The sequence below is a fragment of the Capra hircus genome (genome assembly GCF_001704415.2).
Source record: "Capra hircus breed San Clemente chromosome X unlocalized genomic scaffold, ASM170441v1, whole genome shotgun sequence".
Taxonomy (NCBI): domain Eukaryota; kingdom Metazoa; phylum Chordata; class Mammalia; order Artiodactyla; family Bovidae; genus Capra; species Capra hircus.
Genome location: NW_017189516.1, coordinates 45,428,827 through 45,452,303, shown reverse-complemented (window position 1 = coordinate 45,452,303; position 23,477 = coordinate 45,428,827). Strand labels below are relative to the sequence as shown.

At 41.2% G+C, this 23,477-nt stretch overlaps 1 protein-coding gene across 1 annotated transcript in view; it reads right to left on the bottom strand.

The window, feature by feature from the left end:
* Positions 1 to 23,112, bottom strand: part of PCYT1B (phosphate cytidylyltransferase 1, choline, beta) — a 141,772-nt gene extending 118,660 nt beyond the window's left edge. Inside the window, exon 1 of the mRNA XM_018044011.1 lies at positions 22,851 to 23,112. Coding sequence (XP_017899500.1) covers positions 22,851 to 22,922 — 72 coding nt within the window. The 5' untranslated portion in view covers positions 22,923 to 23,112. The remainder of the gene's footprint in view (positions 1 to 22,850) is intronic.
* Positions 23,113 to 23,477: the final 365 nt, after the last annotated feature.

Genomic DNA, 23,477 nt, shown 5'->3' with positions numbered 1-23,477 from the left:
GATGACTAGTGGAGTCCCTGTGAACCCCTCTTGCCCCAGAGCCTAGACTGTGTGGTTATCCTCCACCTTTTCTGTTGTCAGAGTGGGCAGGTACCCTCTTCTTCCCCTCTTCATTCTCCCCTGCCACATCAAAACAAGATGCTGCTTCTGCTTGAGATGTCTTCACTGTGTCACCCAAGTCAGACCTTTAGCTGATGGTGCCACTATGTGCTCTAGATCCAAGTCGATCCTGACACATTATCAGCCCAAGTCCTTGAACCTCAAAATTGGACCTCTACCTGCTGTGATGGTCAGCTCTATAACTAACTCCATTCCCACTAATCCTATCCCAGCCTGTCTTGGCTCCTCATGCTCCTCTTCTCACAGCCCAGTAGTTGAAACTCACAGATCTAAAGAGAAATAAACTCTTTCAGGCACTGGTCTGAGAGGGGCCTTTACCAGATTCACCCACTCTGGGGGTCAGTCTTGGCTGCTATTGCAACCTGATTCAGGAACTTCTTAATAATACCTGAATGGGTTATTTTAACTTGGGGCTTTGTGATGCTATTAGGATGATTAAGAACGACCAGTTAATTACATAATATGGAATTAAGTATTTCATAATCCTCTGGGGCAGGGGTCCCCAACCTGTGGGATCTGATGCCTGATGATGTGAGATGGAGCTGATGTAATAAAGTACAAAATAAATGTGATTTGCTTGAATCACTCCAAAACCATTCCTACCATCCCGGTCCATGGAAAAATTGTCTTCCATGAACCTGGTCCCTGGTGCCAAAAAGGTTGGGGACCATTGCTCTAGGGGATATATGGGAGGATGTCTATAAAGGGATAGCAGGAGGGAGGTTACTGGGGTTGTGGAATTGTTCTGTATTCTGATTATAATAACAGTTACACAAATCTATACACAATGTTAACACTGTTTAAAAAAATAAAACTCCATGGATGACATTGGTCAGTACATGCTACATACTTCAGAGAGTTCATACCCTTTGGCTCCAGAACTTTCCCTTGAGAATTATCCCCAAAGAAATAATCAGAAGCTCATAAATAGTTTCAAAGATGTTAACGCTGACTTCTTTACAAAAGGCAAAAAAAAAAAAAAGTGATACAATTTACAGCAATAGGAAAAAGTTAAAATAAAAATAAAATACATATGTTATTATACATGCATTAAGAATCATGTTTTGAAGAAAAACTAATGCTAGGGGGACGTGTAAAGATTGTGTCAGGTGAGAAAATCAGGCCACAACATATGATTCTGGAAATAACCCCAATTTTGCAATATGTATTAATACATCCTAGGATAAAGCACTGGAGGGAAATAGATCACGATGTTAAAATGGAATTATGGGGGGTTTGGGCTTCTGTTTTACATTTTCCTGCCTATAACAAGTATTTTAAAATGAGCAGCTATTACCCCGATAGTTGCGGGGGTAATGAACATTATTACCCTTTCTCCCAAAAGGGATCAAGAGCCGGATACGGAGCACGCAGAGGTTAGCACACGAACAAACAGAAAGGTGCAGGGAGTCGGTGAAAGGAAACAAAGTTAAAAGTCAAGAGCGATGCTGGGGAGTCCTATCAGCAGTTAACCGAAGCAAAGGGAGTGTGTTGGAGGCAGGGTGTTCAGAAAATCCCCAGGGAACTTTCGGGGACTGGTCTCTTGCATCTTGCAACCTTGCATCTTGCATCTTCATGAGAACTTGTTAGATTAGCGCTGCCCCTCCCGAGCACCACCATCTTTTCCAGCTACCATTTATCAAACGCCTCTTAGGCTCTTAGCACTATGCTAGGTACTTAGCGTGGGCTACTTGTAACCCCCTCAACAGCTGATCAGGTGAGGAAACTGAGTCATAGGGACCTTTGCTTCAGCTAGGAAGAGACCTAAGTATGACATCATTCTTCCCGCAAGCGCTCTTCACTTCAACATCGCATTGCTGGAAATATTCTTCCCAAAGATCTGCAGGGAAAAACTAAAATAATCTGTTCGGACCAGAAACTGTCCGAGCTTTGCCTGATGCCTCAGGACTTCCCTTTGTTGTCAATGGGCAGCCAGCACCTGCATCTCTGCTGAGGGATTTATCTAGCCGCCGAAAGCCCCGCCCTCAGCCTCCCCGAATGTAACCTTTCGGCGAGGCTGAAGGGCCAGAAAAGGAACCACCCACACCCCCAAGAGCTCTCAGCCAATGACTGAGAGGACTCAGTGTATAAACACCCTACTGCGAAGATACCCTGGAGGAGGAAATGGCAACCCACTCCTGTATTCTTGCCTGGGAAATCCCGTGGACAGAGGAGCCTGGTGGGCTACAGTCCATGGGGTCGCAAAGAGTCGGACACGACTGAGTAAGCACGCACCCACACACTCAGTCCTCAAGTGGGATAATTGAGTCTACACTGTTCTACACTGACTGCCAGAGTTCCCCAGGGGGATTAAGTTCAACTTCCCACGGTGGTAGCTGCTTGACATAGGCTGCAAATTGTACTGGTTGTCTTCCTTTCCTTGGCTCCCTTGCCCACCACACTCCTGTGGGTGTTGCTCAGATTCACCTCCCCATTTAACTACTTGAACTTGAATTCTTGTCTCAGGGTCTGCTTCTAGGGGAGCTACAACTAATACCATTTCAGAGTCCCATCATAAAGTTCTAACATGATGTATTTCTTATGGCAAATACCTTTCATATCCTCATCACGTGGATAAAAATGAGTCTTAACAAGGTATGCCTATTTTTTAAAAACCAGGCATTACATTTATGCTTGTTTTCTTTAAAAATATCTTTCCCTTTTCCTCCATCTTTAATCCAGTCATGCTCCTATAAATTTTATATCCATCGTACACAAATGTTTAGTCAACTATACTGAAAATCTTGAATGTTTGTATGTCCCTATATACATTATACTGCCTTTCAGGGTGAGGGGGTAGGGATGGGAGATGTGCCTCAAGGCTTTCAGGATCTTAGTTCTTAGACCAGGGATTAAAACCGGGCCCTCAGCAGTGAAAGTGCCAAGTCCTAACCACTGGACCACCAGGGAATTCCCTATAGTGATCTTGATATTTATCAAGAAGGCCATATGTGAAAACTTCCTTCATTCCAAATCCTTCCCCCGCTTACCAGCACTCCTGAGTTCACTATTTCTTCCTCTTTTCCTTTTCATTTTCTTCATCTTCTCAGATTTACCTCTGATAAGGTATATGACTACAAGGAAAGGACATGGAAAGAACAAGTTCATGGAACTTAAGGTTTCCTGGAAGCCACTGTGACCATCTATGGAATGTTTTGACTTTCATGGCTCTATATTGAATCAGTTTCCCAGTTTTCTACATGTAGCTGACAGTTTGGACCTAAAATCTGATGTAGCCCAGGAAAAAAAAAAAAGTTCACAGTCTAAGTAATGAAACTCAGGATTTACTCCTTTTCACTCACTCCAGGGAAACTGTGGTGATAAAAGTTTTGGGTAAAGCCTTTCACCCCTCACTTGTTTCTTCTACACAGTGAATTCTATCATCTAGGACTGACAAGTTTTAATACTGAAAATTTTCAAATGAGCAAACAGATTCAGAGAGGTTAAGTAACTTGAGCAAGGTCATAGAGTAAGTGGCAGAAGTATACTTGAGTCCAGGTCCTCCTGAAGCAAAGTTCAGCTCTTTTCTACCAGACTACACTGCCTTACTTAGATTTGTTAACAAGGTCGCTGAGTTAACTCGTGCATATCTCGTCACCCCAAATAACCTCTCCACCTCTTTTCTATTGAATCCATGTAACATGAAGCACTCTTCACTTGTATTCATTCAGTTCATTTCCTAACTCTGAAACCACAGACCTGGACTCATTGTAGGGGCTCAAGTTTACAGATGCATTGCCCAATTCACCGGTGGGTCAATGATACAGGGAGGTTGATACAGGCCATTAGGGGAAAAAATAATGATGGGACAGAAAAAGCAAAAAACTTTTTGTTTGAAAAACAAACTCAAGAAGCTAGAAAGTGCTTTATTTTATTCTTGACATGGATTTTCTTCTTTTTCCAGCTTCTAGAATAACCAGAAAAGAATTATCCCATTCATTTGACCAGAATTTATTGAGTCTGTTATGCAGAGTTTTAAGGTGCTAGGGAGCAACTGCACAGACTCAACATGAGAAACCTACTGCATGAATGAAAATGCCATTCACAAAATGTCACCTATCATCTTATATTATAAAGAAATAAATATTTGACATAAGTCAGAGAGATGAGCAGGAAGGAGCACCAGTTCTTAGCATTCATGGACACCAGACTGTAATGGTTGTGCCTATGTTTGAGAAGATCCTAAAAGAGAGAAGTTGTTTTTATCAAAATGAGATGTATTTATCTAAATGCTGATGTAAAATCAGTTATAAATATGATATGTTTTGTTTTGCTCTAGCAAAACAGATATGATAGCAGCTTTTGTGCATAAATTAAAGTTGCCCTTAACTAGAATAAATCATTCTTATTGACATTAGCAGCTGTGTAGTCAGTAAAGAATTATTGTTGCTATTACTTGGTGGTATTTATAAACACTTTTATTTTCCAAGTGCTTTATAATCACTTATTGTCTAATTAATATCTAATCATCTGTTTACAAGTAATAATCACGCATGTAGAGCAGTTTAATCAAAACTCCAAATGCAGCCACCATCATACTTGAGAATGTTATGTAAATTTTGGTCCCTCCTTGATGGGGCTTGGGTCCAGACATATGGCCAAAACAGATAATACAGCAGAAAAAAATGAATAAAGATTCCTCACTTGGATTTGAGCATAATTTGGAATCACAGCTTTTTGCATGCCAAATATATTATCTGAATGTCAGCGGGTAAGAATATAGGTAATTTTCAATGCTTAATGGCTCAATTACACAGTTTATATAAAATTTTTTATTTATTTAAGGCACAAAACTGGATGATAGTTTATAATACATGCTCAAGGGCAGGCACCAATTTAACATGGGAACTGTTAGTCAATCACTGTTTCAGTGATTTTTCAGGAAAAGAGATCAAATGTAGCAAAGGTGGCTTGGGGACCTTCAAGGTTAATCTATCCAGGTTCACGTGTAGACGAAGCTAGCCAGTACAAACCCCTGCCATTCTTAATTATCCATTGTATATGGATGTACTGCTGTCTCCCTTGGGTCTCCCCAAGTGTTATTCTATAAGCAATTATGGGAACCACGAAAGCATTTTTTAAGCAGATGAATGATATGCATACTAATTCAGCCTTTTTCCTCTAGGATAAATTTTCCTACAAGTTGAATTGCTGAGTCAGAGGACTTGCATTTTTAAGGTTTTATATACATTTTTTGGGTTACTTTATTGAGTTGTCCTCCAGAATATGACACTATTTGTCCTCCAAATCAACACTTCTTCTGATAATCCCCAAGAGGTACCTTTCTTGGTTATTGATCTGCCATTACCAGTTTTCTTCCTTCTTGCTTTCTCACCAGGCATAGTTTCCCAGTACTGCAGCAAATACTGCAGGATCCTGCAGGATCCAGAAGGCCTGATGTGCTATAAATGTGCTTGACTGGCAAGGGAGGCATCAAGACCATCTGATGTCAAGATGGATAAATTCATTCACAAGTAAACTATTATTACACTCCTTGGACTTTAAACTAATTCATTTTTGAATAGCTTGGACTCTAAAGTGAAATTTTCATCTTGCGAACTCTGTGCAATCTTTGAATGCTCAAAGAGAGATTTGGTTTAACCTAAGGTATTAGTTTCCTATTGCTGTTATAACAATTTACCACAAATACAGTGGCTTAAAACACCACAAATTTATCATCTTAAAGTTCTTAACATTGCCATAGGTGATTTAAAGTGCCTATACTTAGTGGGCTAAAGTCAATATATCAGCAAGACTGCCTTTCTCCTGGAGCCTCCAGAGGTGACTTTTTCCAGCTTCTAGAACTGCCAGCATTACTTGGCTCACAGCCCTCTTCCTTCCATCTCAAAAGCAGCAGTTGCTCCCCTCCAGCCTCTGCTTCAGTAGTCACATCCCTTAACTCTCCTGCCTGCCTTTTTCCCTTGAAAAGACCCCTGTGGGACTTCCCTGGCAGTCCAGTGGTTGAGAATCCACCTGCCATTGCAGGGGACGCAGAGAAACAGGATTCTACATGCCTCGAGGCAACTAAGCCCTCATACCACAACTACTGAGCGCTGGCCATTTGGAGCCCGAGCACCACAACTAGAGAGAAACCCATGCACCCCAAGGAAGAGCCCACAGGCCACAAGGAAGATCCACGTGCCACAACTAAGACCCAACACAGCCAAATTAATAAATACACATATATATTTTTTAAAAAGACCCTTGTGATGACACTGGGTCCACGTAGGTAATGTAGGATACTTATTCCCTTCACGAGACCTTTAACCTAATTACATCTGTAAAATCCCTTTTGCCATGAAAAGTGACACATTTCCCAGGTTCTGGGAATTAGGATGTGGCCATCCTGAGGGGGAGGATACATCATTCTGCCTATCACACTTTCCTTAGCATGAGCTGGACCTGGTATCTCATCTCCAGATATTGGAATAATACATTGCCTGTAATTTTAATACTTAGTAATTTATGAAACTGTACTCTGTGTCAGGCATAGGCACTATACCAGGTTTGCAGGAAAGAATCAATGATTAGAAGGGTTTTGTAGTTTGTCCAAAGTCATGGAGCCAGACAGTGGCAGAGTGGAGTTTCAGACTCAGGTCTGCTGGATTTCAAAGCCCCTCCTCACCACGTGCTTCGTCTATAGCTCATTTCCCATGCTCTGCTTGGTTCGCTCTCTTTGGCTAGCTTTCTGGTTGAAAGCTTTGCATTTAGTTTGGCATTAAATGGTACAACTTAGCTAGATAAAACCTTTTATTAGGCCCCTATAAATCTCCTATTGGACTCATTCAGTAGGTGCCAGTGGAGGAGGTCATCTTGAAACACTCCTTCAAGTTGGTGTCTTCTCGTCTTCTAATAAATCTTCAAAAAAGTGGCATCAGATGGGCTCTTCCTCCATCATACAAGCAGAAGTGGAGCCCCCCCCACCCCAGGTTATCTTCTGTGAGTGAAATGTTAATCTCTGAATAATCTCAGGTGGTGCTGGTGAAAGCTGATCATTCCAAAGGCCCCCATGTATCAATATACCAAATATCTTATTCTTGAAAACAGACAGCCTAACACTGGACTGGAAGAAACACAAGCTGGAATCAAGATTGCCAGGAGAAATATCAATAACCTCAGATATGCAGATGACACCACCCTTATGGCAGAAAGTGAAGAGGAACTAAAAAGCCTCTTGATGAAAGTGAAAGAGGAGAGTGAAAAAGTTGGCTTCAAGCTCAACATTCAGAAAACAAAGATCATGGCATCTGGTCCCATCACTTCATGGGAAATAGATGGGAAAACAGTGGAAATAGTGTCAGACTTTATTTTTTGGGGCTTCAAAATCACTGCAGATGGTGATTGCAGCCATGAAATTAACAGACACTTGCTCCTTGGAAGGAAAGTTATGACCAACCTAGATAGCATGTTCAAAAGCAGAGACATTACTCTGCCGACTAAGGTCCATCTAGTCAAGGCTATGGTTTTTCCTGTGGTCATGTATGGATGTGAGAGTTGGACTGTGAAGAAGGCTGAGCGCCGAAGGATTGATGCTTTTGAACTGTGGTGTTGGAGAAGACTCTTGAGAGTCCCTTGGTCTGCAAGGAGATCCAACCAGTCCATTCTGAAGGAGATCAGCCCTGGGATTTCTTTGGAAGGAATGATGCTAAAGCTGAAGCTCCAATACTTTGGCCACCTCATGTGAAGAGTTGACTCATTGGAAAAGACTCTGATGCTGGGAGGGATTGGGGGCAGGAGGAGAAGGGGATAACAGAGGATGAGATGGCTGGATGGCATCACTGACTCGATGGACGTGAGTCTGAGTGAACTCCGGGAGTTGGTGATGGACAGGGAGGCCTGGCGTGCTGTGATTCATGGGGTCACAAAGAGTCGGACACGACTGAGCGACTGAACTGAAATGAACTGAACACTTTAGGGGGTATAAATTCATGTCTTAATAAAGTTTCTCACCATCTCTGCTTCACTCCGCAAGGTTCTCAGCCTTGGCTATACATCAGAGTTATCAGCAGACCTGGGGAGGGAGGTTTTCAAACCCCGAGGCTGTATTCCCACTCCCTAGATATTCTGGCCTTTTGGCCTGTGCCACAGTATCAGAACTTTTAAAGATACAAAACCAAAAAATTAAAGTTGAGAACCACTATGGTGAAACAGATATGGTGAGAGACTTAACTAAGACATGGGTTTTGACTCCCAAACTGTTTAGGCCTTCTTTTTTCCAAGATTCTCTATTTTGTTTGCATTGAAAGAAATAAGCCCTATTAGTGTGTGTGTCCCAAGAAGCTGGCTATGTACAAACCTTCCTTATGTCTAAAAGCAATCATTTTAAACCTAATCTGTTTAAGTGCCAGAAGAGAGGTTATGTCGAATGACTCACTAATGGTGCTTGAGAGAACTATATACACAGAAGCCCATCCTTGCTGTAAGAAGAAATTCTCTTGAGTAAGCAAGTAAGCAAGCATGGGATAAACACTTTCAAAGAAAAATAATCCTTTATTTCTGCAAAATAGTCTTAACCTCACCACACCATTCAATCATAAGAACTAAAAAGAATTAGCTAAACTAAACTAAAAAGAACTAAAAACTATTAGCATTAAACCATGGCAGTCCCTAGCACAAATAATACCACCATTGCTATACAGTAGGTTCTCATTTGACCATTCTTGAAGCTAGATGAGAAGTACACGAACAGGACAAATGGGAAGGGACTACTTTGTCTAATTTTGCATATGTTTGAAATTTTCCATAATAAAGTATTTTTTGAAAGTTAAAATTTGGTCACTGTTTATTAGTTGTCTAGCACTGTAAGTGCCTGTACTAAGGCAATGTATATAAATGCACAAAGTTTGCCATCAGACTTCTAGATTCACTGCTAAATTACAAACTGGTGTTCTTCAGCAAATGACCTAACATCTTTCAGCCTCAGTTTCCTCACCAATAAAGTAAAGCTAATTACATCCCTGAAGGCTTTGTAGAGAAAAAAATATAAGTGCTTAGCTGAGTGCCTTAAATAAATACCTTTTTTAGACCTCCTTCCTTTGTTTTTTTTTTTTTTGTCTGCTACTTTTCAATATAGAAATGCAAGGAGCCCTTCGTGTCACCTAGACAAGTAATATTGACTCAGTCCATTTCTTTTCACATTATTCCCTGGAAAATGTAGACAGCCTGGTATGTTTGTTTCCAAGGGTTTAAAACAGCAAGCAAACTCTGGAGAGATCCAGGGAATGAGGAGTAAGAAAGAACATATGTAGTTAACTCAGTTTTCAGTCAAGGGTGGTTTTGTCCCACAAGGGATATTTAACAATGTCTAGAGACAAACTGTGGAAAATTCTGTAAGAGATGGGAATACTAGACCACCTGACCTGCCTCTTGAGAAATCTGTATGCAGTTCAGGAAATAACAGTTAGAATTGGACATGGAACAACAGACTGGTTCCAAATAGGAAAAGGAGTACATCAAGGCTGTATATTGTCACCCTGCTTATTTAACTTATATGCAGAGTACATCATGAGAAACGCTGGGCTGGAGGAAGCACAAGCTGGAATCAAGATTGCCAGGAGAAACATCAATAACCTCAGATATGCAGATGACACCACTGTTATGGCAGAAAGTGAAGAACTAAAGAGCCTCTTGATGAAAGTGAAAGTGGAGAAAAAAGTTGGCTTAAAGCTCAACATTCAGAAAACTAAGATCATAGCATCCGGTCCCATCACTTCATGGCAAATAGATGGGGAAACAGTGGAAATAGTGACAGACTTTATTTTGGGGGGGCTCCAAAATCACTGCAGATGGTGACTGCAGCCACGAGATTAAAAGACGCTTACTCCTTGGAAGGAAAGTTATGACCAACCTAGACGGCATATTAAAAACCAGAGACATTACTTTTCCAACAAAGGTTTGTCTAGTCAAGGCTATGGTTTTTCCAGTAGTCATGTATGGATGTGAGAGTTGGACTGTGAAGAAAGCTGAGCACTGAAGAATTGATGCTTTTGAACTGTGGTGTTGGAGAAGACTCTTGAGAGTCCCTTGGACTGCAAGGAGATCCAACCAGTCCATCCTAAAGGAGATCAGTCCTGGGTGTTCATTGGAGGGACTGATGTTGAAGCTGAAACTCCGATACTCCATGGCCACCTGATGTGAAGAGCTGACTCATTTGAAAAGACCCTGATGCTGGGAAAGATTGAAGGCAGGAGGAGAAGGGGACGGCAGAGGATGAGATGGTTCGATGGCATCACCAACTTAATGGACATGAGTTTGAGTAAATTCCGGGAGTTGATGATGGACAGGGAGGCCTGGCGTGCTGCAGTCCATGGGGCTGCAGAGTCAGACACGACTGAGCGACTGAACTGAGCTGAACTGAGAGATATTTTTGGTTGTCACAAGCTGGGTGAAGGGTGCTACTGGCATCTACTGGTTAGATACCAGAGATGCTACTAAGCATCATACTGTATGCCCAGGGTTGCTCCCCACAACAAATAATTATCTGGCCCAAGATACCAGCAGTACCAAGGCTGAGAAACCCTGGGCCGATGCGACTAAAACTCCTTAATGAAGCTTTTCCTAGATAATTAACTTTGCCTGTTCGTCTTATCTGACGCATAAAGGTTATTAAAGGCATGCTCAGGAGAAATCATTCAAGATGTGATTACTCTATCTCTGTGGCCCTAATTTGTTATTCATTTCCTTATGAGAAAAGAAAAATCTGAGTAGTATTCTGATTTTATTGCCTTTGAGTTTCAAAGAGCAAACTTGAAGCATGCACTGATTACCTTCTTAATTAATAGACTGCAAAGGCAGAGCATCACTTTATTAACTAGTGGGAAGGATGTACTATCTCCCAACAACTCGTGGTCTTTATTCCCCACTGTTATGCCACTGGGGGAAAATTGAGATGAAGAAGTTTCAGACTGTTCCCAAACAGATATATTTCTCTTGTTAAAATGGCCCATTTCAGTGTAGATGACACCTTCCTACCAAGATATTATTAAATAGAATCATCCCCTTTCTAAAGTCAGAATACCTGAGGTCAAGACCACAGTACCACAGGTGCTGAAGGAAAGAGGTAAATGGTGGTAACTGTGTATTTAACTGGCAAGCAATAGCCAGGCTATTTCTGTGAGAGATGTTTTAGGAGGCAGTTGTTTAGTAGCTTCAGTCGTGTCTGACTCTTTGCGACTGACTATAGCCCACCAGGCTCCTCTGTCCATGGAATTCCCAGGCAAGATACTGGATTGGGTTGTCATTTTCTCCTCCAGGGGATCTTTCCAACCCAGGGATCAAACCCACGTCTCCTGTGTTGGCAAGTGGATTCTTTACCACTGCACCACCTGGGAAGCCCTTTAGGGGACAGGGAGTGGGGTAAAAATCTTTGAGAAGAAAAAAAGTGGGGGGAAATCTGGACAGGTGGTGGAAGGGCTTAAGGATCTATGATGTGGTTCCTATTTCTTTATTTCTACCTCACCCCATCCCATCCATTCTCTGAAAACTGCCCCACCCCACAGCCTAGGGAATTGGGTTAGGACACCCAGTTAAGAGAACCAATCCAGGCCTATTCAGCGGTTTCTCAGATCCTCAGATTCCCTCTTTCAGGAATTAGAACTAAGAGATAGAGACTGAGTGGGTCTGGAACTGAGTTGTAGGCAGTATGTCCACAGATGACTCTTAAGGACAAGAACCAGAATAGCTTGAGAAGCCCTCAGGGGTTATCTGTGGACATACTACCTACAACTCAGCTCTAACCATCCATGTCTGAGGCAGATGTGTCCACATCCCTACCAAGAGATGAGACTAACATGAGAAATGAAGCTGAGAGCTGTCTACAGGGAAAGGCCACTTAACAGACATTTGAGCTCCATGCCCAGGAGGGTCAAGGGATGACACTCTGCCCCAGAGACCAGCTCACAATAAATTCCCTTTCTCAGAAATCCTGTAAGTAGTTCTAGATATACCACACTTCTAATACTTTCATATATAGTCTTACAACTGTTTTGTGTAATATTGAATTACTGTTTATCTAATCATGTTAGCTAATTCTCGTTTGTAACTTTTATACCTATGTCTCATTTTGTCAATTGACTTACCAACTGGACTTGGAAAGATCAGTTCCTACTCTCGGGGTCCATCCACTTTCTTATATCATCCTCAACCCACTCAGACTGGCTTCCACCACTCCACTAAAACTGAATTATGTTTCTATGTGTTTCTTAGATGCACAGAAAGATCTTTCCGAGCAGCAGATCTTGATTAGGAGAGATTTCATCTCCTTACCCCCAAGGTGATTTTGCAGTGTCTGTCTTGATGGTCAGAAGTTGGAGGATGCTACTAGCATCTGATGTGTAGAAACCAGAGATGCTGCTAAACATATTGCAATTCACAGGAAAATCCCACACAACAGTTATCTATCCCCTAACTGTCAATAATGCCAAGCTGAGAAACCTTCAGTTCAGTTCAGTCACTCAGTCGTGTCTAACTCTTTGTGACCCCATGGACTGTAGCACGCCAGGCCTCCCTGTCCATCACCAACTCCCGGAGTTTACTCAAACTGATGTCCATTGAGTTGGTGAGTTGCCATCTAACCATCTTATCCTCTGTCATCCCCTTCTCCTCCCACCTTCAATCTTTCCCAGCATCAGGGTCTTTTCAAATGAGTCAGTTCTTCACATCAGATGGCCAAAGTATTGGAGTTTCAGCATCAGTCCTTCCAATGAATATTCAGGACTGATTTCCTTTAGGATGGACTGAGAAACCTTGCTCTAGGGCAAAGAAGTGTCTTTGAGACATAATAACAATTCAAAATGGGCAACAAATTTGAATAGACATTTCTCCAAAGAAGATATACAAATGGCCAATGAACGTGTTAAAAAATGCTCAACATCATAAGCCATTAGGGAAATGCAAATCAAATCCCTAAGGAGATGCCACTTCACACACACTAGAAAGGGTATAATTTTTTTCAGTGGAAAATAACAAGAATTGATGAGTACATGGAGAAATTGGAACCCTCACACATTGATGGTGGGAATGTAAAATTGTGCAACCTCTTTGGAAAACAAAGTTTGAAAGTTCCTCAAAGAGTTAAATGTTGAGTTACCACTTAAATTACCAATTCCACTAAGAGAATTGAAAATATATGTCCACAAAAAAACATGTACATGAATGTCATAGCAGCATTGATCACTTTAAACCAAGACGTGAAAACACCCGTATGTCCTTAGATGGTGAATGGAGAAACAAATGGTGGTATATTCATACAATGGAATATTATTTGGCCACAAAAAGAATGGAGCACCAATATATGCTACAACATGACTAAATCTTGAAAACATACGGTAAGTGAAAGAAGCCAGACATAAAAAAACACATATGTTGTATGATTTCATTTATCTGTAATGTCTAGGATAGGTAAATCCATAGGACAGAAAGTAGATTCATGGTTGCCTGGTGCTGGGGATATGCCGAGGGAATGGAGAGTGACTGCTAATAAGTACAGGGTTTCTTTTGGGGGATGATGAAAGTGATCCAAAATTAAATTGTGTTCATGGTTACAGGACCCTGTGAGTATGCTAAAAAAATTGACTTCTATACTTTAAAATGTAAAGTACATCTTTGAAAGAATGTCTCTTTCTATCTCTGGAGGGCCTACCCCAAAGTAGGTACTCATTAAATAAGGCAGTACATCTGAGACATGGAGGACAAAAATATTACCAACGTATTAACATTTTTTTTTGCCTAAAAAGAAACAGTAGCGGACTTCCCTGACGACCCAGTGGTGAAGAATCTGCCTGCCAATGCAGGAGACACGTGTACTATCCCTGGTCTGGGAAGACCACATGCCCACATGCTGCAGGGCAACTGAGCCCATGCACCACAACTACTGAGCCTGAGCTCTGCAGCCCGGGAGCCACAAATACCGAAGCCCGGGAGCCTAGAGCCAGTGTTCCACAACATGAGAAGCCCCCCACAATGAGAAGCCTGTGCACCACAACTAGAGAGCAGCCCCCTCTCACTGCAACTAGACAAAGCCAGCACACAACAGAGACGATCCAGTGCAACCATAATTAAACAAATAAGTAATTTAAAAAAAAGAGTTACCTAAATTTTCCCCCAAATCTATTTATGCCCATTGTACTTGTGGTTGGAAAGATATCATTTAATTAAATGTTATATAAATGATGAGAAGGTGAAGGTGAAGTTGCTCAGTCGTGTCCAACTCTTTGGGACCCTGTGGACTGTAGCCTACCAGGCTTCTCCATCCATGGGATTCTCCAGGCAACAATACTGGAGTGGGTTACCATTTCCTTCTCCAGGGGATCTTCCCGACCCAGGGTTTGAACCCAGGTCTCTCGCATTGGAGGCAGACGCTTTAACCTCTGAACCACCAGGGAAGCCCTAAAGAAACTAAATTGTTTTATAAAGAAAAGATAGTCATGGGATTTTTAGCCTCCAATTAAAATAAATAAAATTTTTTAAAAACTCATAAAAATAAAATAAATTGTTATTAAATTAGGTGAGAACAAGACTACTGTAAAAGATAGGGACAAAATTCCCCCAAATCTAGGATTCCACACGCAGAGTGTTTTCAGAGTATCTCGACTTTTCACTTCATTTAGAATCCACCGAAAATGGAAACCAGAGACATTGCCTATATGTATGCCTGCACAGTGGTAAGGAATCTGCCTGCCAATGCAGGAGACATGGGTTTGATCCCTGGGTGGGGAAGATCCCCTGGAGCAGGAAATGGCAACCCACTCCAGTATTCTTGCCTGGAAAATTCCAAGGACAGAGGAGATTGGCAGGCTGTAGTCCATGGGGTCGCAAAGAGTCAGACATGACTCAACGACTAAGCATACATGTAATGAAGAAAACAGAGAGCTCTAATCAGTGGCCCAATTAAAGCATCAACAACTTAATACCATATTTATTTTAAATTTACATAAAATATTTAGTGTATATATTTATCACTTTTTAAAACAAGTCTCCATTTTAACCATTTTATTTTTCAGTTAATCAACCCACTGGTCTGTACTGTATAGGGTAAGAAGTCTGTCTTCTGTGCGTCCTGGTGATTATAACTCTCTCCTACCTCATATAATGAAGAAAACCCTACAAAACTCTTTGATTAATGTTCCATTTTTGTCTTGAATTCCATGTGTGATATTTAAGAAAATCTTTTCAATTGTCATCCTAAGGAAAAGTGTGATAGTCAAATGGAAAAGCATTTATGAGGCAAATCTGTGTACAAGTCTTAGCCATCTCTCTCGAAGGCTTATCCAACTCTGCCCATCTCTGGGCAACTGAGAAAGTTGTAGAGAGTGAGTCTGCCATCTTTGCTATCTCTAAGCAGGTCCCACATGGCCTTCAGGTATCACAAACCTCTAGCAACCCGAACAGTCTGGCAGGATTTAGGGCGGAGAGCCTTGAAAACAGCTTCCCAGGTGGCGCTAGTGGTAAAGAACCTGCCTGCCAATGAAGGAGACGTAAGAGACTCGGGTTCAATTCCTAGGTCCGGAAGATCCCTTGGAGGAGGAAAGGGCAACTCACTCCAGTATTCTTGCCTGGAGAATCCCATGGACAGAGGAACCTAGCGGGCTATAGTTCCTAGGGTCGCAAAGAGTCAGACACCATTGAAGCAACTTAGCACTCATGCACGCCTTGTAAACAGTGATCATGTCTTTGTTGCTCTTGTTAATAATAATAATGTCAATAAATTTAGAGGCTGGAGTCAAGTTGAAGTTGGTTCACCCAACACTGATCTATGATTCAAAGGCTGAGTTGAAATTCACTCAGTCTACTAGATGACCTTAGATGGACAAATTCAGGACTCTCCCCGGACAAGGAGAATACAGAATAAACAGCGATTTAAATTTCTTTCACTCATTCAACAAACATTTACAAAGCATCTACAGTATGTCAGGAGCCAGGTATCTAAGACAAATGTGATAACCTCTACTCTTAAAGAATATAGAGCAAAAAATATATATGTAGGGCAAAAGAAGAAGTGAAGTCGCTCAGTCATGTCCAACTCTTTGCGACCCCATGGAGTGTAGCCTACCAGGCTCCTCAGTTCATGGAATTTTTCAGGCAAGAGTACTGGAGTGGGTTGCCATTTCCTTCTCCAGGGGATCTTCCTGACCCAGGGATCGAACCCGTGTCTCCTGAATTCCAGGCAGACGCTTTATTGTCTGAGCCACCAGGGAAGCCCAAAGTCTTTTTGTAGCGCAAAGTTTTTCTTTTTTGACTGTGTCATGCAGCTTGTGAGATCTTAGTTCCCTGACCAGAGATGGAACCTGTGTCCCATGCAGTGGAAACACAGAGTCCTAACCACTGGACCACCAGAGAATCCCCCTCCCTTTCAAGGGTAAACTCTTAAAAGATTGAGGTTTTTTAGGAAATATGATGGTACTGTTAAAAATTCTAATCACACTAGTTTTTGCTTTCAAAAGAATTATTTAAATTATTCTATATTTTTTGTTTCTATCTTAATGGAATGAGGCTGAAGCTGAAGCTCCAATACTTTGACCACCTGACGTGAAGAGCTGGCTCAGTGGAAAAGACGCTGTTGCTGGGAAAGATTGGAGGTAGGAGGAGAAGGGGACAACAGATGATGAGATGGTTGGATGACATCACTGACTCAATGGACATGAGTTTGAGCAATCTCCCAGAGATGGTGGAGGACAGAGAGGCCTGGCATGCTGCAGTCCATGGGGTCACAAAGAGTCGGACATGACTGAGCGACTGAACTGAACTGAACTGAACTGAAGGTTTCTCAACTTTGGCATTATTGATATTTAGTGACTGTACAACAACAATGGAATGAGGAAGACAGATTTGAAACATGTTTCCTTTTTGTCCTGGGTCATCCTTTCCAATTTCTAAAATTCCTTTTCTCTTTCTCTATATGGTGTGGGCGTGTGTGTGTGAGGGAGAGGCAGACAGACAGAGACAGAAAGAGACAAAGCGGCAGGGGGGTGATTGATAGTTTTTGAAAAGACAGAGAACTTAAAAAACGTCCTAATACCTGGGGCAAGATTGAAATAAAGAGTATGTTTTCACATTATGAGGTCTCATTGTGAGCATGGGGCAAGATTAATTTTAGGCCAGATCTTGTATATTCTTTACTCCATGGTATTTGAAAGCTGGCTTCAAGTCCCTTAGAAGAAAGAACCAAAAACCCCCAGTAAGATTCCTTTTCTCCCCGTAGCTTCCAGCCTAGAAAGACCAAGGGAAGCCCAGGTTTCACACACCCCCAAGTCCAGCCTCTTACTCCCATCTATTCTGTGTGCGAATTGAGCTGTTGAGGTGAGCCTGTGAGAGTGCCCAGATGCTTGATAGTCAAGGCTTGCTTTAAAGGACCGCAGTGAATGGGACTCAACAGTTCAGGCAGAGACTTTAGTGTCTTCAAGAGACTCGGATTCAGTTGTATCAGGAATGGAGCATGTGCTCCACCTGTCAACTTTCAGAGGAAGAACAATCAATCAGCACACTAGCCTGTAGCGGTGATGACACCTGTTAATTGAGTTCGGAGGACATGTGACCCGTGGATCAGTCTCCCACACAGTTTGCAAAGGAGGCAAAGACTGTTGAGTTAGCTGAAGGCTGTGCAAATCAATACCTGTTCCTGTAATATTAGGATTCATGTGCAGAAATTACAGAGGAATAAGAAGAAAAAGGCCTAATTGTGTTTTGGAACAAAAAGTGAAAATGTAATATCTACTTTCCCTTAAAGTAAGTGGCTTAAAAAAATGTTCAGATAGTTGTGGTGGTTTTCTTTTTGGCACTTGTGCTGAACTTTCAAATGGTTCCAACTCTGCTACAGATATTGGACAGGAGTTGCCAAAGGTTTAATGGCAAAGAGATCTCTTTCCAGCCTTTCCTGAATCAGAGATTGGCTCTCAAAAATGGCAGAAAAAAAAATGTTCAGATAACTAAACTTCAGAAATGTGGAGGGTTCTAAATTGTTTAATTTCCTTCAAATAAAGACCAAATATGGGACTTTCCTAGTGGTTCAGTGGTTGGGACTCTGTATTCCCAATGCAAGGGGCCCTGGATCCATACCTGTTTGGGGAACTAGACCCCACATGCCATAACTAAGAACCTGAATGCCAAAACTAAGATCCAGTGTGACCAAATTAAAAAAAAATAATATAATAAAAATTAAAAAAAAGACTAAATATTCAACATACAGTTATGTTGTTTCTATTAATTTTTCTTTCTTCTCTTATGGCCTACACACCAATCAACAGATTTTCATAGAACCCCTACTATGTGCCAGGCTCTGTGAGTGGTCCATAGGAGCAAGCCCACCAGGAAGTCGGGATACAGTGCAAGAAGTAAGGGCTTTGGAATTAGATCTTGAGCTAATAAAAAGTTCACGGTGGAAGTATTTTATGCTACTCACTTAATGATCCAGAGGAAGAGAGGAAGGTAAATCATTAGTATAAAATGACTTTACATAGAATTTTGGAATAGCAGAAAGAACTAGGCTAACCACGTTATTTCCTACCAGGTTACTGTGGGGGATCCTGGTTTTAATGAATAAATAAAAATGATATGTAATTATTGTATCAGTTGCTTGTATCTAAGTGAGTGCTTCTGGAGTTACTTGATGATGCTTAAAAATCTTTGGTCTCTGAAGTGTATAATGTCTCCTTGACTCTTACCTATATTATTAATTTGCAGATCAAAGTTAACTTGGTGCTCTGCAAATGAAGAAACTTCACATAAATGAGATTTCACAGGAAAAATTTAAATCCATATAATTTGTAACAGAACTGCAATATATTTTGAGGAAATGTGTCAACTATCTAAAAGAGACATTATGACTTAAAGCAGAGTTATGTGATAGAACTTTCTGAAGTGATGGAATATTCTGTATCTGCAGTGTCTCAATAAGGTTGCCACTAGCTCCCTGTGACTACTGAGCACTTGAAATGTGGTTAGTACAAGTGAGAAACTAAACTTTACATGTTTGGTTAGTGGCTACCTTATTTGTTGGTGTAGGTTTAAAGAAACAGTGAAACTGGATCCCAAGAATCTGAATTCCAGCCCTCTCCTTTTTACCTTGGACAATTTATTTAGCCTCTCTGAGCCTCAATTTTCACTTGAAAATGAGAATATAAATAATATCTATAAATAATATCTAGAGGTACTGAGATAATGTTCAAGCATTCTCTTACTTCCAGAGTAAGTGCCAATCGAGTACTAAAGTTAAATATGTGGAAAGTGAATAACTCTTTCATATAAAAGGAGTTTCCATTCTTGGAGAGATTAAAAATGCAGTTGACCTTTGAACAATATGGGTTTGAACTGTGCAGGTCCACTTATTGCTTTCAACAGTAAATACTACAGTAATGCACCACCTGTGGTTGGTTGCATCCTTTAGGGCAGATAAGTCATATACTTGGATTTTCAACTGCACAGAGAGTCGGCCTTCTAACCCTTGCATTGTCCAAGGGTCAACTGTATTATTAAATTCATAATTATGCTCACCATTCACATACAATATGTAATGACAGTGCTTATAGCTATTAACTGCAAGCAATACCATTAGCAATAGCCAGAAATGATCATGGGTATCAATGTACAATGCCCAAAAGGGCTGGCAGTCAGAAAGTTAAATTTACAGAATTTTACAGAGGTCAGCTTCTGTATGGAAAATACATGGAGAACAGAAAAGCAGGATTAAAATGTTAATACAATCACTTTATTATTGCTATAATTAAAGATATAATTCTATTTGCTGGCCCAACAAGGTTAAATAAACTTATTCCATTTAACTGGGAGAAGCTAAGGCACAAATTAGCACAATAGGCTAGTGGTTAGGAGTTTGAATACTTTCACTGGATTTAATCAAGTGAAATAAGACATGAAAATTACTTAGGAGAGGATATGTATCTCCTCTCAAGAAAAGAGGTCAAGGTCAAGGTCAAGAAACAGCAGTTAGAACTGGACATGGAACAACAGACTAATTCCAAATTGGGAAAAGAGTACGTCAAGGCTGTATATCATCACCTTGCTTATATAACTTATATGCAGAGTATATCATGTGAAATGCCAGGCAGGATAAATCACAAGCTGGAATCAAGATTGCCAGAAGAAATATCAATAACCTCAGATATGAAGATGACACCACCCTTATGGCAGAAAGCGAAGAAGAAATAAACAGCCTCTTGAGGAAAGTGAAAGAGGAGAGTGAAAAAGCTGGTCTAAAACTCAATATTCAAAAAACAAAGTCCATGGCATCTGGTCCCATCCCTTCATGGCAAATAGATGGGGAAACGATGGAAACAGCAATTGACTTTCTTTTCTTGGGCTCCAAAATCACTGCAGCCATGATATTAAAAGACGCTTGCTCCTTGGAAGAAAAGCTATGATCAACTTAGACAGCATTTTAAAAAGCAGAGACATTCCTTTACTGACAAAGTTCCATCTAGTCAAAGCTGTGGTTTTTCTAGTACTCATGTGTGGATGTGAGAGTTGGACTATAAAGAAAGCTGAGCACTGAAGTATTGATGCTTTTTGAACTGTGGTGTTGGAGAAGACTTTTGAGAGTCCCTTGGACTACAAGGAGGTCAAATCAGTCAATCCTAAAGGAGATGAGTCCTGAATATTCATTGGAAGGACTGATGCTGAAGCTGAAGCTCCAGTACTTTGGCCACCTGATTCGAAGAAATTACTCGTTGGAAAAGACCCTGATGCTGGGAAAGATTGAAGGCAGGGGGACAGAGGATTGAAGGGGATGACAGAGGATGAGATGGTTGAATGGCATCATTGACTTGATGGACATGAGTTTGAGCAAGCTCCCGGAGTTGGTGATGGACAGGGAGGCCTGGCGTACTGCAGTCTGTGGGGTTGTAAAGAGTTGGACATGACTGAGCAACTGAACTGAACTAATGCCACCTAGTAAGAACTAAAAATATCAGCTCTTATTATGATAATAAGTGATACTATTAGGAACTCCATGAGATTAGAAGCCTTTGGATATTTTTCAGTTCACAAGAGTTATGGGTGTACAGAGTGATGTTTGTACAGAGTGATGTTTGTACAGATTGAATTCTACATTACTGTACATAGAAAGATCAAATCAATTTTCAATATCAGAACCAGTCAGGAACTGAATCTACTTGTTTTGACACCACTTCAAATCTATTTTTGGCATGAGGCATGAATGAGTGAATAAATGAATGAGTGGCTAAAATGCCGCCTGAGTCTCCCACGAACTCAATAAAATAAGCTGGTGAAATTCATGAGTCAACATACAAATTTCTCCAAATCTGAGGTAATATGGATGCAGAGGGGGAGGGGACCAATTGGGAGAAATGATCTACCAGTCATGTAGTTCAAGTTCATGGTGGTTATGGCCCCAGATCACTTTCTGGGGCATACGATTCTTTAACCAGTCATCCACAGCCACTCCCAAGGGCATGGGAAAGTTTTGGAGGAGTACTGGGACAGGAAAGAACAGGGCCAGTGTCTTAAGGCCTGAGAAACCACTCTCTGAGGAGTGGCGTGAAACCAGCTTTACTGTGAAGCAAAAATTACATCATTGCTTATCCTAGTCTTTTCTTCACATCATCCAGAATCCTTTTTTGTCTCACCACCTAAGCTTTTGTCATCTAGAACTCTTTTGGTTTACCAAGGCTTCACTAAAATGCACATTCCCCTAGGCACATCTCCTCCCCCCCAAAAAAACGACTATAGAAGGTAGTATCACTCATATGATAGTTACACTGTGAGGATTTCTGAAATGGATATTCAAATCGAGATTTTGTGACTTTTCTACTAGGAATGCCACGTGATGCATGCATGCTTAGTCATGTTCAACACTTTGTGGTCTTTTGGACTGTAGCCCGCCAGGCTCCTCTGTACATGGCATTTCCCAGGCAAGAATACTAGAGGGGGTTGCCATTTCCTTCTCCAGGGGATCTTCCTGACCAGGGAACTGAACCCCATATCTCCTGTATCTCCTGCATTGCAAGCGGATTCTTTATCTGCTAAGCCATCGGGGGAAAGTTTCTCATTTTATAGGATAATGAACATTTTCTTAAAATATTTCTCTGGCACACTCAGGCTCCCACAGCATCATTCTTGGCCTTGAACTACCTACATTTTCTCACAGTGATTTGACCTTTTTAAGGAAACTTTTTTTTAAATTGAAGAATTTACAATGTTGTGCTAGTTTCATATGTACAGCAAAGTGATTCAGTTATACACACACACACACATGTACATGTATTCTTTTTCAGACTCTTTTCCCTTATAGGTTACTACAAGACACTAAATATAGTTCCCTGTGCTATACGGCAGGTCCTTGTTGCTTATCTGTTTTACATATAGTAATCTATTTGAACTTTTTTTAGGAAGAGAATTTGTTCGTCATTTACCTCTGTCCTGGGTGCTTGCATCCTCAGTCAGGGGAAAAAGAACCGTTAGCCAGAGTTTTTTTTTTTTTTATCACCTTAAGACAGAAGGGATAATTTCTCTCTGTTATTTTCTTTTTGCTGCTCACTTGGCTGTGGGATCCTAGTTCTCCTACCAGGGACTGAACCCAGGCCCTCGGCAGCGAAAGCACAGAGCCTCGATCACTGGACTGCCTGGGAATTCCCATTATTTCTCTTTAGAGTATGATTTTATTAATTATCACAGGTTTGTTATACTCACAGATACATAGGACTTTACTTTTTGAACTTTGATAATCAAAGAGATACAAATCAATAGGAAAGCGGGTGCCTTACCTTGCGCTCCATTTGGGGAGTGCAATTGCTCTCAAGGTCCTTTTCCATGGTGCCACCCTGGTGACTCACCATGCCTCCTCCTGGTCTGCTTTCGTTCTGGTTTAGAGTCCTTTCATTTTCTTTCTGTGGATTCACAGAAACAGTTGACCAAAGGTTAAGCTTGAAGATAAGCTGGAGGAGGTAGTTGTGTCCAGAGCTTGAACTAGCGGAGATCTAAGTTGCCAGGCGCTCTTCCTTTATTTACCACTCACTTCCTGTTGTCCTCTCATGGCTGCTGCTCACTGACAATTGCTGTGCTCTGCGCTGGCTCAGTGATGGCCTGTTGTGTGGGGACAGGCAGGTTGTGGTGAAAAAGGCCATTGTTTCCTCCACCCTGTCCCTCCCTGGAGCTATGGCAACAAATTCCGTTCGTGAATTAACTATGTTATTTTGTGTCGGCTCAACTGATTATGCTCCTGGAATGACAAACATTTTGGCTCTTTTCTTCAGGGTAAAAAGTGGCCAAGACCTTGGAGTGTTCATCTACAACTCAGCATTTTCTTTAAGTATGAGAATAAAGATAGAGAAAATAAATCTCTCAAAGGGACTTTGATTCTAATAAACATTTTATCTTTTTCAAGTATTCTA